The sequence below is a fragment of the Protopterus annectens genome, chromosome 2.part1 (genome assembly GCF_019279795.1).
Source record: "Protopterus annectens isolate FY-2018-M chromosome 2.part1, PAN1.0, whole genome shotgun sequence".
Lineage (NCBI taxonomy): Eukaryota > Metazoa > Chordata > Ceratodontiformes > Protopteridae > Protopterus > Protopterus annectens.
In genome coordinates, this window is record NC_056729.1 from 1708288483 (window position 1) to 1708310198 (window position 21716).

Below are 21716 nucleotides of genomic sequence, written 5' to 3' on the forward strand. Positions count from 1 at the left end.
ATATTGTGGTTAACAAAGGAGCCACATGCCACAACCAGCTGACAATCATTTGATCATTTGAGAACAAAACTCTACATAAACCACAAACAGAAGGGCTTTAATGCAATTCTGCTTTAGTTCCTCAAACTGATATGTCCTTGTCAGAGTTAGACCCAGAATGCCTGTCTGACCCATCCAAGCTCACTTTATAAGCACCACAGTCACAGCACCTCATAAACAACAGCTTGAGCACACACTTACTCAAAATGCATGCTCTCATCTTGGCCTGCACCCTTACTTTATTATTCTCTCACCAGGGTTACACCTCATAACACCCAGAACTTGTTGCCATGAATGTATTAGTTTCTCATTTCACTGTGAAGTGAGAAAAAAAAACATAGCACCAAACGGAGCTGTTATATTCATGCATCTGTGATTCTGGTTTGGGTGATCCCAGCAAGTAAGTGAACTCCAAGCTATCAGAGGCACATGATGGTAAATGAGAGTTTGCAATCTCGCCTAGATACTGTATGGCAACAGCAACCAGCTTACATCTTCAAAACAGACTAGCTGTAAGTGCCTTGAAAGTGTGATAAATATTTTAAGCAAATAGCACAAGGTGAACACCTAAAGTAGCTTCTACTTAAACTAAATTCAGGTTAAAGATAAAAACCTAGAACTGAAGAACAGACTGTGCGGCCTTTTTCCTAGGCATAACAATGCTTTGGTGCAGTTTATTCATCTGTGTACCTCTCTTTGAAAGAACTACTCATGTAAGGGCCAGGGCAGCTTGCCTATCCTAAATGAAACAGTGCTGGAGACTTTTTAGCCATGTATGGCCAATGCATACCAGGGAAAGAGACAGAAAATAGAGCAATTGTATACAGTGATCTCCTTTAATCATGATTCTTGAGCCCAAAGATCCAACTCTGTGCGAAGTTCAACAACACATCAACAGTGTGAGCAGTAAACCAAATCTGTAGTTAACAGAAACCTGTCTCTAGTAATCCGACAACACTAGAAGCTAGGTTTGAAAACAAATGCTAACATTGAACACCATACTTCTTAAAGTCTCCCAAAATATGTCCAACCTCTGTCAAAAAGGATATGAAGACAGCAAATACATCCCTGACCTGACAGAACCAATATCAGAATATGTACATTTATTTTAAAGTTAAACAAAACCATTTGACTTTTTTCCAGTTTTTATTGAGTGAAAATCTCAAACCCTTGCATCAGTCATGCAAAACAGAAAAAAAAAATCAAATAAATAAAACACATATATTAAATTTCTAACAGCACTAAATTTAAGTGGAAAAATATTCAGTTATTAATAACATAGGTGCCGAGGGATAAGATTCAAGTAGTCGGAGCAACCTTTGTATTCATTTTTTCTTTCTTTTTTTCTTTTTTTTTTCATGAAACATTATAAAAAGTCAAGAGTTGTCTCCATGTACAGAGTGTTTGTGGATCGAGCCTTTTTTTTTTCCACAAAGGAAAAAAAAAAACAAAACAAAAACAAAATTACACATTAAAATTCAAATTGATCTAGAGATGGCTTATAGTCCTAGTGTGCAATATATATCTTACAAAGGCTAGACTTCTCCCTCTCTCTCTTGCCTTCTTCGTCTCTTACTTCCTTTCTTCTTTGTAATTTTCCTTTATATCTCCTTCTACAGAGGCTTAATCCAGTTTTGTCGGCAATCAAAACAGTAAATTGATCTCTCGTTTCAGCAGCAGACTATGCAGGATTTGGAGGTTGTTTCCATCTGTTTTTTGTTTAATAGACTTTTCTTTTTCTTTAATTTTTAAATTATATACAGGATATGCCAGCTGCCAGACAGATGGTGAAGTGGTACCCGTTTTTTTTTTTTTTTCTTTAAAAAAATCATAGGAAGGAACAAAGGAAAGACTGAAGAAGGAACAAACAGAAACAAATAAAAGGGTTGTGTAGGGGTGAGTGTACCAGATGAGACAGTGTTTGACAAACTTGGGATGTGATATACCACTTGTTATAGGGACATCATGCTAAAAACTGATCAACATTTAACATCACATTTCAAAAATTGCTCAACCAAAATACATTTTGTTGTAGAGTATGATACACCTCATCAATGCGAGATGGCAAAGGCATGTAAAAGCCTACAGAAGCATGATCTTGGCAAGACTGTGACATGCAGTTTGTTTCTTCTTTTCTTTCATAATACCTGTTTGCACAGCATGTCAAACTTATTTTATTCAGTTTGGAATATTAACTAACCTAGCTTCACTTGGTTGTATGAAATAACACAAAATTCAAGTAAACATGCAGCTGTAACCCAGTGGAAAAAAATCTTTTCAGCATGAGTTCTTACTGCATAAACGTCACTGAAACATAATTTTCTAATAAGGCCTTCCAGATGTGCTCTCACCCCACTGTCAGCCTAACTGTGTGCTAATTATCATAGAAGATAAAATAAGTTTATTCAAGTGCATAAATGTCTCCTAGCCTCTCCTTTATTCAACAATGTCTGCATCTGGATATAAAAATCTGCTTCAAACAGTTCAAAAAGCCTCTTTAAATGGTGATGGCTGACTGAAAAGCAGATCCTCGAAATTATGAAAGCATACACACACACTCACTCAAATAATAAAGGAAAATAGCATTAAATTAACTATGGTCTTATATTAACAAATAATAAAATTATTTTCTACAAAATTCAAGTTCAAACCTGAATGGCGTAGCTCACTTCAGTGCTAAAAAATATGTGTGTAGGTGGCCTGAACTTTGTTTTAAGGCCCCTTAATTAATGCTAAGTCTAAAAAAAGAGAAATTGCACACAGAACCAACCTACCAACCTATATGGGCTATTTCAGAATTAAAAAATGTAAAAGGGAAGCATAAGGTTCAACGAACATTTTTGTTCTATATATAACATTTACAGGAAAAATACTGTACAACTTTTTAAAACAATATCTTAAAGATATTTTCCACACACTACATTTTACGAGCCATTATGCTTAGCCATCTCAAATACATTATTTATCGACACGTAATGCTCTTAAAACTTTGTACAATTAATACATACAGTCATTTCAAATGTTACCAATACAGCCATACACTGTCAAGAGACTGATGAAATGATAATTTATATATCTTCCATTTCATTTAATTTAACTTCAGCTACTTAAAATACAGTCTTCATTTAAGTGTTTCTTTTCCCATCTTAGAGGGACAGTAACTGCTTTGTTATTCATTATCAGTAAAACAGAAAAAAACAATTATTTAAATAAAATATAGAGTAATGCAGTTATCTTCTAATAGATGCAACACCTGATTTAGTAAATGCAGAAACAGAAGTTTCAGTTTAATATTTTTAAAATGTAATTTTGCACTTAAAAGTCTGGGATAAGAAAGATTCTCTATTTTAGAGTACACTGTTTCCCAGATAACAGCTAAAAATGTCAGCTCCTAAACCCCCAAAAAGTGTGTGTTTTTATCCAGGCCACAGTATAAGGCATACTGTCTTCTTTCACAGTTAGTTGGGCATACCGGTTCTTTCTTCAACCCTTCCAATATTTTGACAATGTGAGTGTGTGTGTGTGTGTGTGTGTGTATGTATGTGTGTGTGTGTGTGTGTGTATGAATGCAATGAATGAATGTGTGTATGTGTATATGTGTGTGTGTGTGTTTGTGTGTGTGTACACACACACACACACACACACACACACACACACACACACACACACACACACATATACACATGCACGCAAACATAAATACACGTTTTTTGCATTGCTGCAAATGCTGAAACTTTTGTCATAATGTACACAGGAAACATACAGTAAACGTGCTCACCCCTTCACATTTCTGACTGTTACTTAACACTTTGAGTGACTTAACAAGCTTAATGAAAGGTAGGTTTTCAAGTGTAACTGATAAAATCTATTCCAGAATGCAGGCACAAAAAAAAAGAAACCAAGCAGACTTTATTCTTTAGTTATGCTTGAAGAATAGCACCCCTCTACATATAAATGAATAAGTAAAAGTGGAATGAAAAACGTACAGTACTGAGCTGGTTTATAAAAAAAAAAAAAAAAAAAAAAAAAAAAAAAACACCTAATTGCAGGTCAAGGCAACTCTAAGTAGACTAGTTGGAGTGGATTTGTTAGTCCTGGATGTATATGAAGCCAACTTGCCCTCTTTCCCTTCAGCTTGGCTATAATGGCACAACACCCAAGGTAGTGCTACCTATGTATGTTTGCTTTCTGTTAAGAGGAATGATCCAATAAAATTCAAATGTCATATTTTAGGGATAGCCCTGGCACACAAGGAAGTTAAGTGTCCTATTCATAACCATGCATTTATATCAACTAAGAAGGTGAAGCTTTACTTGTATGTTTTGTACTGCTGAGGAAAGTGGTTGGGGTGCAATTACCATAAGGACCCATTACATGTCAGTGCAGCAGACAAAAGCATAATGGAAAATTCCAGAAACCATGCATCTGATGTACAATACAGCACTCCTGAAAACTCTGCCCTGACATCTATAGCAGCTGGCTTTGGTTGTACTAACATCGCTAGTTATGCACCGCAACCCCATCTTGTAGCTGGAATGGCTCTACTTTTGGAGGGCGTGACACAACATTACCCATTCCTTCGCCACATACAGCAATGTTTTCACCTGCCTATAAGGCAGGCTATCAAACCTCTCTACTTTCTAGACCAATAAGCAAATGTGTACTTAGTACAAATGGAAATATTTAACAGGAGAGACAAAATAATTTTTTTAAATTAAAAAAAAAAGAAAAAAATGGAAGAACAAATTAAGTGCAGATATTGGACAGAAAACAAGCGTTGTAGATCACCTGCACTCATTGTAATGCTTTTGTGTTTCATATAATAAATAATCTGAATGTATCAACATATTTAAAATAACTATATCTTCCTTTTTAAGATGCCAGATAACTACCATCAGTCTTTTGCAAAAGATTAGCAAATCACCTTTGCAAACAAATGAACTGCTTCCACATTTAATTTCTCTTTTAAAAATCAAAATCATTCTAGATCCTTAGTATCTTACACCTAAAAAAAAAAAAAAAAAAAAAAAAGCAATTTGACATGCACACACAACCAAAATATAATTATGGGTAGCAAAGATAACCCCTAATATTGTATTTTGTGAGAATTCAGATCCTTAGTTTGTCTGCATAATAAAATTATTAATGTTGGTCAGGTTGTAAACATCTTTCTTTCTGGTTTGTTTTAGTAGCAGAGTCTTTTTTGCCACCTGCAGCCTTTTTGTTCTTTTTAAAAATAGATATAGTTTTGCTTTTCAATTCATGGAGCAGCCATTACATCATTAGCAAGCCTTGAAGTATCACTGTGATTTATGGAAGCATCAAATTTTTCCTCATTGGTTTTATGTGCCATGTCCTCAAGATCAGGAACAGAGTCATCTGAGTCTGTGTTAAGGTCTTCTTCATCTTCCTCCTCCTCCTCTTCTTCATTCATTTCATCATCCGGGGACAAGTCATCTTCAGCATCACCTGATGTGGCTGTGGTGTCCTCCTGAGGAACTCTCAAAGATGCTTCTCCTGAAGGATCATGGGGCTTTTTGCTGAGATCAAGAGAATCGCTTAGCCCTATGCCTGCAGCATTTTTCAGGAAGAAAAGTGAGCTGTTAGCATCAGTACCCAGATTTAAAGATCCATCTAAGTTGAGAGATGAACCTTGATGGTCATAGTCTACATTCATGCTAGTGTTGTGCAACCCTTCCTGACCAGGAGAAATAGAAGGAATCTCACCTCGTTCTTGTTTTTCATGCTTTCGTTTATGGGAGTCCATCTGAGACATGCCTACCACTGTATGTTTGCAGTCAGGGTACGTGCAGTGAAAATGCGAGCATTTAAGTTTATATTTACAGTCAGGAATCTCGCAGTCCACACTTGAGCTAAACTGGCAAAATCCAGCTGCACTGATAACGTCCTGCTTTCCATGATGTTTACGATGGGCAGTCACTTTGGTGCTATCAGTACACCTGAATCCACAGCGAAGGCAGTGAAAATGAGTGCTGTTTCCGGAAAATTGACAGTCTGGAAAATTGCAAGCAAGTGATGACTTGAATCGTTTGAAATCATCAAGAACAAGGTTGTCCACGCGGTCGTGGTGCTGGGCATGCTTGTACATGTGGGTGCGGCCACAGAACTTGTACCCACAGTTCTCTCGAGTGCAGTGGTAGTGGGTAACCTTTAGAGAGAACTGGCAGGAAGCATCTTTACAGTCTTCATAGAGATCATGTCTCCGGAAACCTTCCAACATCATCCCTTCATCTAACATCTTTCTAGAAGAAGCTGTCTTACGGCGTTTACCAAAGGGGGACATATCTTCAATAATCCAAAATCTCTTCTTTGCACCAGAAGCAGTTGGCATGGTTATAGTATTGCCTAAAAAAGAAAAAAAACACAATTTACTGATTCTAGTTAATAAGCTAATACTCTAAAACATAGTGTATTATGATATAACATCTTTTTCTTTTCGGAAGAGGAGGTAGCAGAAAGAAAAGTAAACAAAAATTAAAGCAACACATAAATAATTACATAATTTCCTGTCATTTTATAAAAGCATTGCTGAAGTCTGTACAAATTTTACAACCATATATTTCAATTTATAATTCTGTATTCTGTCTATGAGTAATAGGACTAATTAAAAAAATATTAATGGAATAAAGTCCAGCTAAAAAGTCTGCTTATGGTTGCAACGTTTCAGTGTCCAGAATGTGCATGATGTCACTGTACCCTTCACTGGTGTCCGGTCTGAAAAACTAGCACTGTGTACAGATAATAAGGATTATGACAGTGGCTATGATTGAAATAAATTTACTATGGCGCTAGCCATCTGATTATTTTCACTGAGTAGTTAAATGACCTGTGTAGTGATTGACTGCAAGCAAATTGATGTTTGTGGGAATCAATCCTGGGTTAGATATGTGGATCTTGGTACTTAGCATGTAAGTGGATGTTTTAGGGAATCAAACCTGTGTCAGATGGTTTTCATTCAGAATGTTTTATTTTAACCTCCAGTCAATGCTATAGACACAAGAGTACAAGACACACTTTTGCTTAATGCAGAAGGTATTTATAAACATTTAACTTCTATTCGCTGAAGGTTGGGCGTCGGGCTGGCAACTCGGCACCATAAAAAAAATCTCCTGCCAATCATTAGCGGACCGGAGTTCCGCTGTGGTGACCCCTAACCGGGAAAAAGCCAAAAGACTAACAACAACTACAGAAAAGTGTTTTTAATTTTTAGGAATAAAATTATACAAATTTCATTGTATTCATAGACAGTACAAAAATGGGTGCGTGGCAAAAAGCATACACTTACTCCCCTTTGCAGCTCATTGAGTTTCTAAAAAGTACAGTTGTGTACCTACCATAAATGTAGATGTTCAAGTGTATTCACTGTTGCAGTCATTACACTTGGGTTATCCTGCTGGCAGGCTACCCGCAGTCGGCCTGAATTCCAAAGCTTTGGTCCGGCATCGGTTGCTGTTGCCTCTTCCCTGATGTCAGTGCACCAGGGGTATAAAAGATGCAGCTGACGCCATTTTCTTCAGTTTTTCTTGCCCCAGATGTCTGGTGCCCCCAAAAGGGTAGGCTAAAAAAACATTGTTAATAAAAGCATGCACTAAAATAACAATACCTTCATCTACAAGCAAATACACCACATAGGTTGTATAGGATAGAGAAGTACAGATAAGTCCCAGCAAAGAAAGGGGGATGGTGGGTGGGTAACCTGGACTGCAACAGTGAATACACTCAAACATCTACATTTATGGTAGGTACACAACTGTACTATGTTCAACGTGTTTCACTGTTGCAGTTATTACACTTGGGTTGAATCCCAAAGCTGAGGTTGGGCAGCTGGGTCTAAATAGAATTAGGAGTAGCTATAAGGCCCTGCAAGACTGCAGTGGCAAAGCCTGCTCTGGATTTAGAGTAAAGAGGCAAGTGGTAGAGCTTAGTAAAAGTGTGCACTGAAGTCCAAGTTGCAGCCTCCAAAATATCCCTGGTTGGTACTCCTCTGAGGAAGGCTGCTGAGGTGGCTGCTGCCCGGGTAGAATGTGGTCTAATGCCCTTAGGCACTGATTTACCATGTTGTGAATAAGCAGAAATGAATGCAGTGTCCTATCCATTTTGAAATAGTCTGCTTTGAGATAGCCTTTCCTTGTGATCCTGCAGCATATGCCACTAAAAGTTGCTCAGTCTTTCTGAAAGCTTTAGTTTTGTCCAAGTAGAAGCATAGCTGTCTGTGTATGTCCAAAGAATGCAGAAGTCTCTCCCCTTTATTCTGCGGGTTTGGGTAAAAAGTAGGCAAATGAATGGTTTGTTTACGAGCCACACTGGACACTACCTTAGGCATAAATGTTGGGTTTGTCCTTATAGATACCCTGTCCGGATGGAAGATAATAAAAGGTTCCACAGCCATTAATGCCTGTAACTCTGAGACTTGCTGAAGTTATTGCTAGGAGCAGAGCTGTTTTCCATGATAAGAATTTTATGTCAGCTGTATTGGCTGGCTCAAAAGGAGGCATTGTGAGTTTTTCCAAGACAAAATTGAGGTCCCATGCAGGTATTGGTGGTCTCCTTGGAGGCCTTATGTTTTTGGCTCCCCTGAGGAACTGCCTAAGCAGTGGATATGAAAAAATAAGTGGGTTTGTATTGTAATGAGCTGAAATGGCAGAGGCATGAATCTTAATTGATGAGAAGGATAGGCCTTTGTCCAGCATCTAAGCTAGATATTGTAAAATCTGAGGAATATTTGGAACAAGCATGTCAATTCCTTGTGCCTGGTTGCAAGCACAGAATCTCTTCCATTTTTCTGCATAAGATTTTCTGGTGCCGGGCCTCCTGGCCTCCAAAATGACATCCATAACCGCTTTAGAGAGAGGTATATTCTGAATGGTTACAGTGTCCTCCATGCAACTACATTTAGAGTTCCAAGTTGGCTGTGCAGGATCTGATTGTTTTGTTGGGTCAGTAAATGAGGAATTTGAGGCAATGTCCAGGCTGGGCCTTGGGACAAGCTCCTTAGGATTGGGTACCAGTGTTGGCGTGGCCAATCCGAGGCAATCAGTATCATTGGTGGCTTCTCTTGTCTGAACTTTAGGAGTAGCTTGGGGCGGAGAGGCAGTGGAGGAAAGGCATATACTGTAAGGTTGTTCCAGCTGAATGACAGGGCATCCACTTTCCATGCTTGTTTGTGAGAAGTCCTAGTGCAGAATCTCTGAAGTTGGCAGTTGTGAGGGGAGGCAAAAAGATCTATGTCTGGCCGTCCCCATTTCCGTGTTATCATGCTGAAGATTTGTGGATCTAGTTTCCACTCGTGAGGGTCCATGAGGTTTCTGCTTAGTTCGTCTGCCAGAGCATTTGTTCTTCCTGGCAAGAATTGTGCTTTCAGGTGTACTTGGTAAGTCAATGCTGTGTTCCACAAAATCATGGCTTGTCTGCAGAGGGGGTAGGAATGTGTGCCCCCTGCTTGTTTATGTACCACATGACTGTGGTATTGTCCATCGTTATCAGCAGCTGTCCTGGATGAAGTAGGTCCTTGAAGGCTGTTAGGGCATTTTGTACAGCTAGCATCTCTTGTCGATTGATGGGTAGATGCCTTTGGCTTGGGGGCCATGTGCCCTGAATACATTTTCCTGCCATGTGGCCCCCCCCCCCCCAGGCGTAATCTGCTGCATTTGTTGTTTGCCTGGCTGTGGGTAAAGTGAATGGCTGTCCCTTGTTGTGGTGACAGGCCTGTGCCCACCATCGAAACTCCTGTTGCAGGCAGGGAATGATGGAAATTAATGATTCCAGGCTGTGGCAATGTTGAGTCCAAACACTTTTTAGGTACCATTGTAGTTTCCTCATATGCAGTCTTGCATATGGAATTAGCAGAATGCAGGAGGCCATGTAGCCCAGAGCCTGCAGAATTTTTCTTGCAGATAACTGGGTCTTTGTTGCCATGTTTTCGAAGTAAGAAGTCAGACACCTTTGTTTGTCTGGCATGAGATAAGCCATCTGGGCAGTCGTATTTAAGCTTGCACCAGGGAATATTATCTCTTGAGAGGGTACTAGTTTTGACTTATTTTCGTTTACTGTGTACCCTAGGCAAATTAGTAATCTTTTTACAAATGCCAGATGCTTTAGTAGAATGTCTTTGGCCTCTGCTTGAATAAGGCAGTCGTCCATGTAGGGATATATTTGAATTCCTTTTTGTCTGCAAAATGCAATTACTGGTGCCAGGCACTTTGTGAAGACCCTGGGTATAGTAGATAAGACAAAGGGCAGTGCAGAGAATTGGTAGTGCTTTGAGCCAGCTATGAATCTGAGGTGTCTTCTGCAAGATTGTCTGATTGGGACATGCAGGTATGCCTCTTTGAGGTCCAAAGTTACAAGCCAAGCCTTTTTGCCCAGCATGGGCAGAAGCTGCTGCACAATCAACATTCTGAATTTCGGAACGTCCAGAAAAGTATTTACAATAGACAGGTCCAGAATCGGTCTCAATGCTTTGTCCTTTCTTGGTACTAAGAAAAGTCTTGAGTAAAATCCTTGTCCCTGCTCTTGTTGTGGCACTGGCTGAATAGCCCTCATGTCCATGAGGGATGAAACTTGGTTTTGTGCCTCTGACCATTGATTGTGTGGCAGGTCTGGCATTTCTTTTGCCTTTGGAAGGGTGTGAAAGTGGAACCTGTAGCCCTGAGAGACTATATTTAAGACCCATTTGTCCTGGGTAATCATGTGCCAATTTTGTGAAAAAAGTGCTAGCTTTCCCCCTAAGGGTGCTACCAAAAGATAAATGCTTGGCATTGACAGAGGGAGGTCATTGGGACTGTTTCCTATATGGCTGTGATTTGTCTTCTCCACTTTTGGAGGTAGAAGCACCCCACTGTTTGGGCCTGTATGAGCCCTGGGGCTGTTGTCTGCCTCTACGGCATTTGTATCTGCCTCTTTGTGGTCTGTCTGACACTGGAAAGGACCAATTCTTAGAAGGCCAGTTCCTGCTAAATCTGGGTGGCTGCACCTGCAAGAAATCCTTCACTGTCTGCATAGATTTAGCTTTATCCTCCATTTTCTTCATTACTTCTTCTGCCTTAACACCAAACAAAGTATCATGCTGTAATGGAGCATTCAATAATTTTTCTTTAACATGATCAGGCAGAGTCTGTTCTTTTAACCAAGCATGCCTTCTAATGACCGAGCCTGTTACAGCAGACCTGCAAGAGGCCTCCAGTGAATCATAACCACATTGCAAAGTATGTTTTCCCACTTGTTTAGCTGCATGCAATAAATCCTGTAATTCCTTGTTCTCAGCACATTCAGAATTTGACATTTTCTGTTTTAACAGAGACATTAAATATTGCTGATATTTAAGCATATGAAACTGACAATTTAAAGCCCTTACAGCCAAGGTAGCAGAAGTGTAAACTTTTTTCCCTCATCTGTCCAGTGCCCTAGAATCTCTATCTGAGGGGACAGGGTTTTTTGCAGTAGCAGCTTTGACCCCTTTGGGACCCTGTGAAATAGTTTCTGGGTCAGCAGCAGGGTTTTTATATAGAAATTTATGAAAATCTGGAACCCTGTAGTATCTGTCTGGCTTAACAGGTGCAGGAGGTAAAGAGTCGGGAGACAGGCTGGACTCTGAAAATACATCATCTACAATGTCTAGAACAGGAGGAATAGCAAGAGGTCTGTGCTGAGGAAGTAAAAGAAAGTCTCTGAGCCTTTTCTTAGAATCTGAATAATCTTGGCTCTCCCAGTGGAAATGCTCCCTCATGCAAGGTTTTCCCAAATGAATAATCCTCAGGAGGAGAAGCTGAAGGAATAGATTCTTCAGCATCGGAATCCTCATAGGGAGGAACAGAGTATCCATGTTCTGTAGAGGAGTCAGAGGAAATGGAAACCTGATCAGAGGAATCATATTGAGTGTCTTGCCTAGGCCTCTTATCAGGAGGGGGATGGGAGCCCCTGATCAAAGTAATTAGGTCGTTGGCCATTTTGAGCATCTGTTTCTTAGGCATGGAAGTCTGTTCTAGAGAATGCTGTACTTGTCTTGTCTTTAAAACTGTTTTAGTCTTTGTCTTTGATGCTGAAGTTGGCTTGATATAAAGCTGTGTAGGTCTGAAAACACCCTCAGAAGCCGATGCCTGCTCAGCGGCTCCAGACCCATCTGAGGGATTAGTTTCCGAAGGCCCAATACCTTGAGTATCCAGAGGCCCAGCTGTCTCCACGTGGGAGTCAGAGGTGGCCTGTGGCTCTGAGGTAGCGGGTGTCAGGGACTGCGAAAGCACCTCACTGAGAACCGGCGAACCGGCGACTGGCCTAGAAGAGGCTTCATCATCGGTTTTGGACCTCGGATGCCTGTCCTTTTCTTTTTCCTTGCGCTTTTTATGAACTCTGGTCCTCGGCTGTTCTGATGGCATTATGTAGTTAAACCTTTGGCGAAAGTAATGAAAAGCATAATCGTACCGACGCTTAATAGTGCGTTGGTTAAATCTAGCACAAAACCGACAACTAACAACGTCGTGGTCAGGGCCTAGGCAAGGAATACAATAAGAGTGAAAATCCTTATGAGGTATTTGCTTCCCACAAGAAATACAATTGTTAACTTTTTCTGACATCAGTCTGGAGCAAGAAAAAAGTTTCCCCAACGGGGTACTTAGCTTTATTGAAGACTTCGGATCTGAAATTCATTTTCGAAAATCAAAACTGCAAACTGCTTTTGCTTTGGGCACCGTGCGGCAAGAAAGACTGAAGAAAATGGCGTCAGCTGCATCTTTTATACCCCTGGCACACTGACGTCAGGGAACAGGCGTCAGCAACCGACACTGGACCAAGGCTTTGGATTTCAGGCCGACTGCGGGTAGCCTGCCAGAAGGATAACCCAAGTGTAATGACTGCAACAGTGAAACACGATGAGCATCTATAAAAATCAGACACAGTGCATCTGATTATTAGGAATCATTAAAGGCAAACTATAATAGAGCAAGTAACATTTGTTTATTTTTTTGAAAACATGGCACTGGTCCACATTATACAATATACAGCTATATCGATCTTTCAATCTGCCTTGTCCAAAATAAGTATGAGAATGAATTTCTTATTTTTCCATTTGACATTTCCTACTATTATATTTTCATGACACATCTGGCCACACTGGTGGTTTCAAGAGGAAATAATTTGGTTTCATAACAGGCAAGCAAGCTGCACTATTGTTAAAACTAACTTTTCCACATACTCCTTTTATCAGACGTTCTGTTTGGCTCTTTAAAAATAATTATGCACAAAGACTTATGACATGACTCTCACTCCCGAAACCCAGTGAAATAAAAAAATGACACCTAATGCTAGACGGGGCATGAATTCACAGAGCTTTTTGGTACAGTCCAAGTCAAACTGCTCTTTTTTCTCTCTCTGACTCAGGTAACCTAGGAGATCAAGGTACATTTATGCTATGACAAAGAACTTGAAATGGAATCTGTTTCTCAGCATACTGTGTTCAACCACAGGTTTTTGTTGTTAGGAGCTGGAAAAAATGAAAAATGAACCACTACGTTTCTCCTTTATGGTTAGGTGTCATTTATACTTAGCCAAAGAACTAGCAGCTCCTCGTAGTCAGAAATGCAGATCATCTCGGAATCACTATACTCCTGTGTATCACAAAGCTTTATCGATTTGCTATTACCACTAACACTTATTTTTGCAAATGTAGATGGACAGATATCTCAGTCTTGTAATTTACAATTACTGTTACCTGTCCTCTTTAACAGACTAGAATATCTGCATTTTCTGATCCTGTGCTCTTTTTACATGATTGCAGCTACAACAGCATATGAAAAGGTACATGATGTTGTGTCAAGATTATACTGAATTTTTTTTTAAAAGGTTTTAAAATAAATGCAAAAGGATGTAGCTATCCTACTATCCATTCTAGAATGCAACATTTTCATACCCTTCAAACTTGTGTGGTGGTGCAACATGGGTTTTATCAGTGGATTAGACCACGAGGGTTTTTTTTTTTTTAAGTAAAAGAAGAATACAGATCCTTTCCATTCTAAAAAATTCTAGCAAAGCTAGAACTTCCACTGAGAGACCTCCCAAACCTCTTGTATCAGAGGCACATGGGATATATGCAAATCACCCTTATGAACATCTGGTGTTTCAGCTAACTGGCGATACTGAATGCACATGACTTGTTTAGTCTTTTTAATGGACAATTTCAGGCCAATAAAGCTAAACCCCACTAGCTGTGGATATGCATATTTCGGCCTTGTTATGACCTCATCAGCACAGCACAAGCAGAGTGTTTGACTAAGCATAAGAAACACAGGGCTGTTATACCCAGCTGATGTCCATTATATGCAGAGTCAAACACTTAGCCAATTAGCTGAAACACCTGATGTTCATAAGGGTCATTTGCATATATCCCATGTGCCTCTGATACAAGAGGTTTGCGAGGTCACTCAGTGGAAGTTCTAGCTTTGCCGGAGTTTTCATTTTGTTTTTATTAATTGTTTTTTCAGTGACCTTCTCACTTATCGTTTTGATTCTATAAAACAAAGCAGATCCAAACCAAGAACAAAGTAAAATATCCAAAGGCTTGAAAGGAACGGAACAGTCCAACGTGTCTTGAATCAAAATTGACGATAACAGAAACAAAACTTGAGAGTTCCGTTCATAGTGGCAACTAAAGAGAGAATGTGGAAGCCACTATGAATGGAACTCTCAAGTTTTGTTTCTGTTATCGTCAATTTTGATTCAAGACACGTTGGACTGTTCCGTTCCTTTCAAGCCTTTGGATATTTTACTTTGTTCTTGATTGTATAAAATTCTGTAACCTCTTTTCTTTTCAGTTCTGGACCTGAGGAAGACCCGAACATTTCTTCATATAAGCCCTCAGCTCATGCTCATTCCTCGTGCTATGTCACAATCCACAAACGAATGCAGCAGCACCATCTGTGAACAGGAATCTAGCCTCTAAGTGCAAGTAATTATAGAGCCATCAGAACTTTATTTTCTTGTTTATTTTTAGACTGCGGTGGTGGTGCTGAGGTAGCTTTGTCGCATCACAGTTAGACGTTGCCCGTTCGATTCTCAGTTAGATCATCTTCTGTGTGGCGACATGCGTGAATGGGCGTTCCTTCGTTGAAGGTTGTGCTTTAGGCCCGGCAAGCCAGCACGTAAAAATCTACTGCCAATCATTAGTGGACCGGAGTTCCGCTGTGGCGACCCCTAACCGGGAAAAGCCGAAAGACCTTACTATTTAGTGCTATATTTTAGGTAGTGGTCAGTGTTTTTTTTTTTTATTAAAATGTCAAGAATCTCTTACAAGGGTAAAGGATCTCCTCAGTCTGAGGTTCCAGGTGAACATACATAAATCTTCTCTCATTTCTTTTCTCAGGGTAGTGCTTTTGTAATGCCTTCTGGATACATCCCTTGTGAGGACATTTCTTCTTCTTCTTCAGTACAAAGACCTTTATAAAGAACAGTTTCATAGGTTCATAGGTTCATACTAGGCTATCTGCCCTAGGGCATTTATAAGCCTAGCCAGAATGTGTTTGGCTTTCGCCACCCATTTTAAATTTATTTTGCTATGCCCTTTTTCGAGGTTAGTATACTGTGCCTCTGTCTAATAGTGACAAAGAAGTGATACCCGGGGTAAACCTACGATCTCCTATCCACTCATCAAGATTCCTCTTGAAGAAAGTCAATGAGGGACTCTGCCTAACCTGGACTGGGATTTTATTCCAGAGTGAAGGGAGCCTCTGGGTTATGAATCTGTCCCTCCAGCATGTCCTATTTATTTCAGTGCTGAGGTTCAAGTCTCTTGAGCGTGTAGCTCGATGGGATTTGGATTTTCTGAGGTGCAGCATGTCCATTAATTCTGGGTTGGACATGGCTTTATACGTCAGGCACAGATCGCCTCTGAACAGGCGGTATGCCACTGAGTAGAGCTGGAGTTTCTTTAACCGGGCAGCATATGGCATCTGTTTGAGCCCTTTGATCCTCTTGGTGAGGTACTTTTGGGGTCTTTCCAGTTGCTGCAGGTGTCTGGTAAGGTACATCCCAAAAGGGGCATTGTACTCAATTATGGGCCTGTTGAGGGATGAGTAAAGAGGCACGATGACCTCCCCTGATCTAGATGTGAATCCCTTCATGATTAGGTGGGCTATATAAAATGTTTTTCTAATCACTTTGGCCACGTGGTTGTCAAATGAGAGATTGCTATTAACTTGGGTCCCCAGGTCCCTAATTACTTCTTCTGTACTTAATGGATTACCACCTATGTGGTAATTTGTGGGCACTTTGTTTTTGCCAAAAGGGATGACTATACACTTTTTGGCATTTAGCTTGAGGCCATGGCTCTGGCACCAGTTGTCTGTTTCTATGAGGCCCTTTTGGAGGATGCTTGTGTCGGCTGGAGAGTCAATTATGGCGCCTAGTTTGCAGTCATCTGCGAACTTGGTCAGCCACAGTCCTTCCGTGTTGGCCTGTACCTCCGAGAAATATATACCAAACAAGAGAGGTCCCAGGACTGAGCCTTGTGGGACACCACTTGTAACTGGTTTGGAGTCTGACATGGCTTCAGCAATTCTAACCATGTGGGTTCTGTCCTTGAGCCAGTTTGCAATCCATCTAGTGACATAGGGGTTCATATTTAAGCTGGTGAGCTTATCTATAATGCCCGAGTGGGGTATTGTATCGAAGGCTTTTGCGAGGTCCAGGTAGGCTGTGTGGACCACCTTCCCCTCGTCAATGGCCTTGGTGACTGTTTCAAAGAAATCAACCAGGTTTAAGAGGCAGGATCTGCCCTTAACAAAGCCGAACTGGGTAGGATCTAGTGTTTGTAGGTCCCCAATATCTTTATTTATGAGGTCCATGATGATCCTTTCCATAGCTTTGCAGACCAAGCTAGTCAGGCTTATGGATCCTCCGTTGAGGCACCACCTTTATGGAGTGGGACCACTGTTGCTGTACGCCACTCTTTGGGCACATATCCTGTAGTAAGGCTGAGATTGAACAGTAGTTTTATGTTTGGGTTTAGCTCTTCTTGGAGTTCATGTAGGACGCAGCCCGGGACACCATCTGGTCCCATTGATGCTGTGTTTTTTGCTTTGGAGAGGGTGGCTCTTACCTGAGCATCTGAGACGTCAGGGGGGCAGCACTCTGCTGGGATAGATATTTGCCCTTTTGGTGGGGGGGGGGGAGGGAGAAGTTTGCGCTGAACATGTCAGCTAGGATGTTGGCAATGTCTGTGGGTTCGGTGTATTTTTTGTCATTTTGGACTAATTCTGAGCATATCTGGGAATTACCACCCAGGTTCCTAACATAACTAAAGAAAGCCTTGTGATTATCCTTAGTGTCCTGTGCAATTTTTCTCTCGAAGCTAGCCTTAGACAATTTTATGTGTGCCCGTACTTTTTTGCTAATACTGATCAGTGATGCCTTCCCTTTTTGGGATTTTGCTCTATCATTTAATAGCTTCCTCCTTCTATTGTATAGTTTGTTTATGGCTGGGGTCCACCAGACAGGACGTCTGCCTTTGGAGATTGGGTCTTGGTTTTATTTGGGATCGCATGATCCATGCATTCCTGAAGGTGTTCATAGAATGCGTTTATAAAGGATTCTGCGGTCTGGGCCATATTTTCCACAGGCCCGGGGGCTTTGAAGGATTCCACCTCAGTTTTGAGGAGTGTGAAATTTGCTTTAGAGAAGTTTTTCACTTTGGTTTTCTGGGCAGGGAGTGGGGTCGGGATGTGAATATCCAGTGAGATTAGTTTATGGTCTGATCTTACCAGTGAGGGATACACTTCTGGTCTGGAGCATAGAATCCCCATGTTGGTGATGATCAGGTCCAGTATGTTTTCCCCTCTTGTGGGAGTGGTAACAAGTTGTTCCATAGCATTTGAGTTTATAAATTCTAGGAACCTTTGGGCTAGGGTGTTGGAGCTAGAGTAATGCTCCCAGTCTATGTTTGGGTAGTTGAAGTCGCCCAATATAATGGTGTTTGGAGAGACCTTCATATTTTCCAGTGTTCTCAGGAAGGCCGAGTGGGGTTCCTGGGTTTGGGAGGGTGGTCTGTAGCAGGCTATAAACTGGAAGGCAGTTTTACCCACTGTTAGTTGCACATGGATAGTCTCTGATGCTTCGTGCTTTGCCACCAACCTGGAGGTGTGGGGATCTTTGATGAATATCGATACTCCCCCCCCTTTTGTGGTTCGGTCCAAGTTTTGGGGCCGAAAAGCATGGTATGAGGTATAACCTGGTAGTGCTGGGGTGCTCTCGGGAGCCCTGAAACAGGTTTCTGTTACTGCACAGATATCAATGTTCTCCATGCTAAGGAGAGTTTCGAGTGTGTGCATCTTGAGGTTTAGACTTCTGGCGTTGAGTAGCATTACTCTTAGTTTCTTATCCCTTGTGATACCTATGGAGGTGGGTTTGTCTTTTGAGCCTTGCCTAAAAAAGGCACTATGGGGGTAGCAAGAGCCTTTGCCAATATCCGAAAGCCCAGGGGTGACAGGTGCAAGCCGTCCCTAGCGAAGCATCGTGGCTTGTCGAGCATATCATCCCAAGCTGACAGGCATTGGATCCCCTTTGAATGACACCAGTACTTAAGCCAATTGTTGAAATTGATCATCTTGTCTTCATATTGTGGCATCATTCTTGGTGAGGGTAAGATGCTACTCAAGGTCAGGGTCATACCGGCCTGGGCTACATGCTCAGAGAGCTCCTTTATGTCTCTTTTCATGTAGTCCAGGGAGGTACGTCTCAGGTCATTCACACCAGCATGGACAATGACTGAGTCATGTTTGTACTTGCCTTGGAGTGACCTGAGTGCTTGTGTTATGTGGCGGATCCTAGCGCCCGACAGGCTGCTCACCGTGACCCTCTCCTTGTTCAGCCTGGTGAGCGGGACGTCAGTGTGCCTGACGATAGAGTCACCTATTACAAGTGTATCAGGTGTGTTGTTTAGTCTTAAGGGCTGTGACTGTTTGGCACACTAGCTTTGTGAGATATGTGTTGCATGTGTTTTGTTTTGGGGTAGCGGCTGCTTGGGTGTCTGCTTTGGAGGTCTCTGCTGCTTCGGCAGATCTTTATTTAGAGCCTCCGAGTATGTTTTTGTGTGATTATGTGTTTGGTTTGCTGTCGTGGTAGGTCTATGTGAAACTGGAATTGTAGTGAGTGTGGTTTCCTTCTCCTCCTGACTAGTTATGCCAGTACTGAGTTGAGAGAGCTTAGCCTCCAGTTTGGCTATATGGTTGCATCTCTCACATGTGTTGGAATTTGTTGGGAGGAGGAGAGGATTGTCTGTGTACATGAGGCAGTTGTAACATTGCCTCAAGATTCCCAGATTCACCAGCTGGACCAGAGAGGAGATTGACAACTGACCTTTGGACATGCTAGAATAATATTGGGAATTCCTTAATAATTGAAAATCAGGGCCAGTGGGGAGTGAGGGTGTAGTGCTTTTAATTTTTAGTGCTGACTTATATAATTGCTTTAGTGAGCAAGTGCCAGGTAACTTAAGTGCAATGTGTTACAGGTAACTTAAATGCAAAAACGACAAACAGTAACTTTCTTTCAAGTGAAACAAGGAAATAAGTACAGTAAGCAATACAGATGTCACTAGTGATCCACAGAAGCGCTGAGAAGCCGCGTATTAGGTGGAATTAGCGTTCCAGGGAAATAACAAGCAAACAAACAACAAGCATATAAACAAAGCAAGATTCAGCAGGCCTGGATCTAGTCTATGCTACAGCAAACAAGGTGTACCAATTTCAGTAAGATACAGTTCAAATATTCAGGCACTATAAACCTTTAAACAGAAATTCCCAGCTCAGAAGGGTAGAGTCCAGCCTCTTCTCCCACAAGAGTGCAGGCCACAAACCTTCTTAATGTAAAATAACTGGCCTGAAGCCCAAGTGCTTAAACCAGAACTAATACACTTTAATAATAACAGACACTGGGCTCTCAATCAGCAGTTCCCAACTTAGAAGGATGAAAGCTACCTGTCCTGCCACCACAGTGCATGCCACAAACCTTCCTAATGTAAAACAACTGGTCTGAAGCCCAAGTGCTTAATCCAAAAGACTTAGAATGATAGCTACACTTTAATCAAGTTACTACCAAGCAGTAATAAATACAATTGAATACTTTAGAGAATGCCTGGATTAGTGCTCAAGTTACACAAACAAAGCTAGATCCAGCAGGCCCGAATCCAGTCTATGCCACAGCAAGCAAGGCGCACCAACTTCAGTTAGAAGTAGTTCAGATATGCATGCACTATAAGCCTTCAACCAGAAATTCCCAGCTCAGAAGGGCAGAGTCCAGCCTCTCCTCCCACAAGAGTGCAGACCACGAACGCTCTTAATGTAAAATAACTGGCCTGAAAGCCCAAGTGCTTAAACCAGAATTAATACACTTTTAGAATAACAGACACTGAGCCCTCAATCAGCAGTTCCCAACCTAGAAGGATGTAAGCTACCTGTTCTGCCACTACAGTGCAGACCACAAACCCTCTCAGTGCAAAACAACTGGTCCGAAGCCCAAGTGTTTAAACCAAAAGGCTTAGAATGAGTTACACCAAGCAGTAATAAATACAATTGAGTACTTTTAAGATGATGCAAAAGTAAAAAAGTAGGTAGAAACACAAGTACAGTAAAAGCAAATGAAATTTTTTTTTTTTTCTGAACAAGTGCTGAGATCAAAGAAACAGATTTGAGTGCTGAAACTAGAAAACTGGCTAGTTATAAGAAAAAAAAAACTAAGCTAGAAGGCTTCCCTCCAACACAGAAGGGCTTGGGGGCTCAGAAGCCTACAAATAGTCTATACCACTTAACAGGAAAGGCAGGAAACAAGCTTAATTTTTTTTTTTTTTTTCTGTTTCCCAGATGCTCTCTTTGTGCACAGTAGGAGTGCCTGAAATCAGAATATGATCTCACTGCACTCAGTTGAGTGAGCAAATGAGATGGGCCCAGAAGGAGTATCCAAACACAAATTTACAAGAGGGGCGGGCAGTTGCAAGGCCACTAAGATTAACACCAAAACAAGAACAGGGAGGGAGGGTGAGGGGGAACTAACTGAAGAGCAGAGTGAAAACTTCCAGTTCAGGTAATATTCCTTCCACACAGTTAAAATCAATTTAAATACTGTATTTTTTTGAAAAAAAAGAGCAGATAAAGGTACTTATATTCTCTTCTACGTCCAGTTGAATATAGCAAGTTCTTAGCCGGCCAAAGCTGAGGTTTTTAAGCAGAAAATATTTCACACTGTACCACTTAAATAGGAAAGGACAGGAAATCAAAGAATGTGACTACCCCCACACCTGTAATTACTAGCAAATAACAAAATTCAGCAAACACTGACTAACTTCCAGTTCAGCTAATATTCCTTCCACACAGTTAAAATCAATTTAAATACTGTATTTTTTTGAAAAAAAGAGCAGATAAAGGTACTTAAATTCTCTTATACGTCCAGTTGAATATAGCAAGTTCTTAGCCGGCCAAAGCTGAGGTTTTTAAGCAGAAAATATTTCACACTGTACCACTTAAATAGGCAAGGACAGGAAATCAAAGAATGTGACTACCCCCACACCTGTAATTACTAGCAAATAACAAAATTCAGCAAACACTGACTAACTTCCAGTTCAGCTAATATTCCTTCCACACAGTTAAAATCAATTTAAATACTGTATTTTTTTTTTTAAA

At 40.9% G+C, this 21716-nt stretch overlaps 1 protein-coding gene across 3 annotated transcripts in view; it reads right to left on the reverse strand.

Annotated features, from left to right (window-relative positions):
* Positions 1 to 1824: 1824 nt before the first annotated feature.
* Positions 1825 to 21716, reverse strand: part of CASZ1 (castor zinc finger 1) — a 668840-nt gene continuing 648948 nt past the window's right edge. For all 3 annotated transcript variants that reach the window (XM_044063158.1, XM_044063159.1, XM_044063157.1), the window contains one exon: positions 1825 to 6405. In XM_044063158.1, the coding sequence (XP_043919093.1) occupies positions 5300 to 6405 (1106 nt within the window). In that variant the 3' untranslated portion in view covers positions 1825 to 5299. The remainder of the gene's footprint in view (positions 6406 to 21716) is intronic.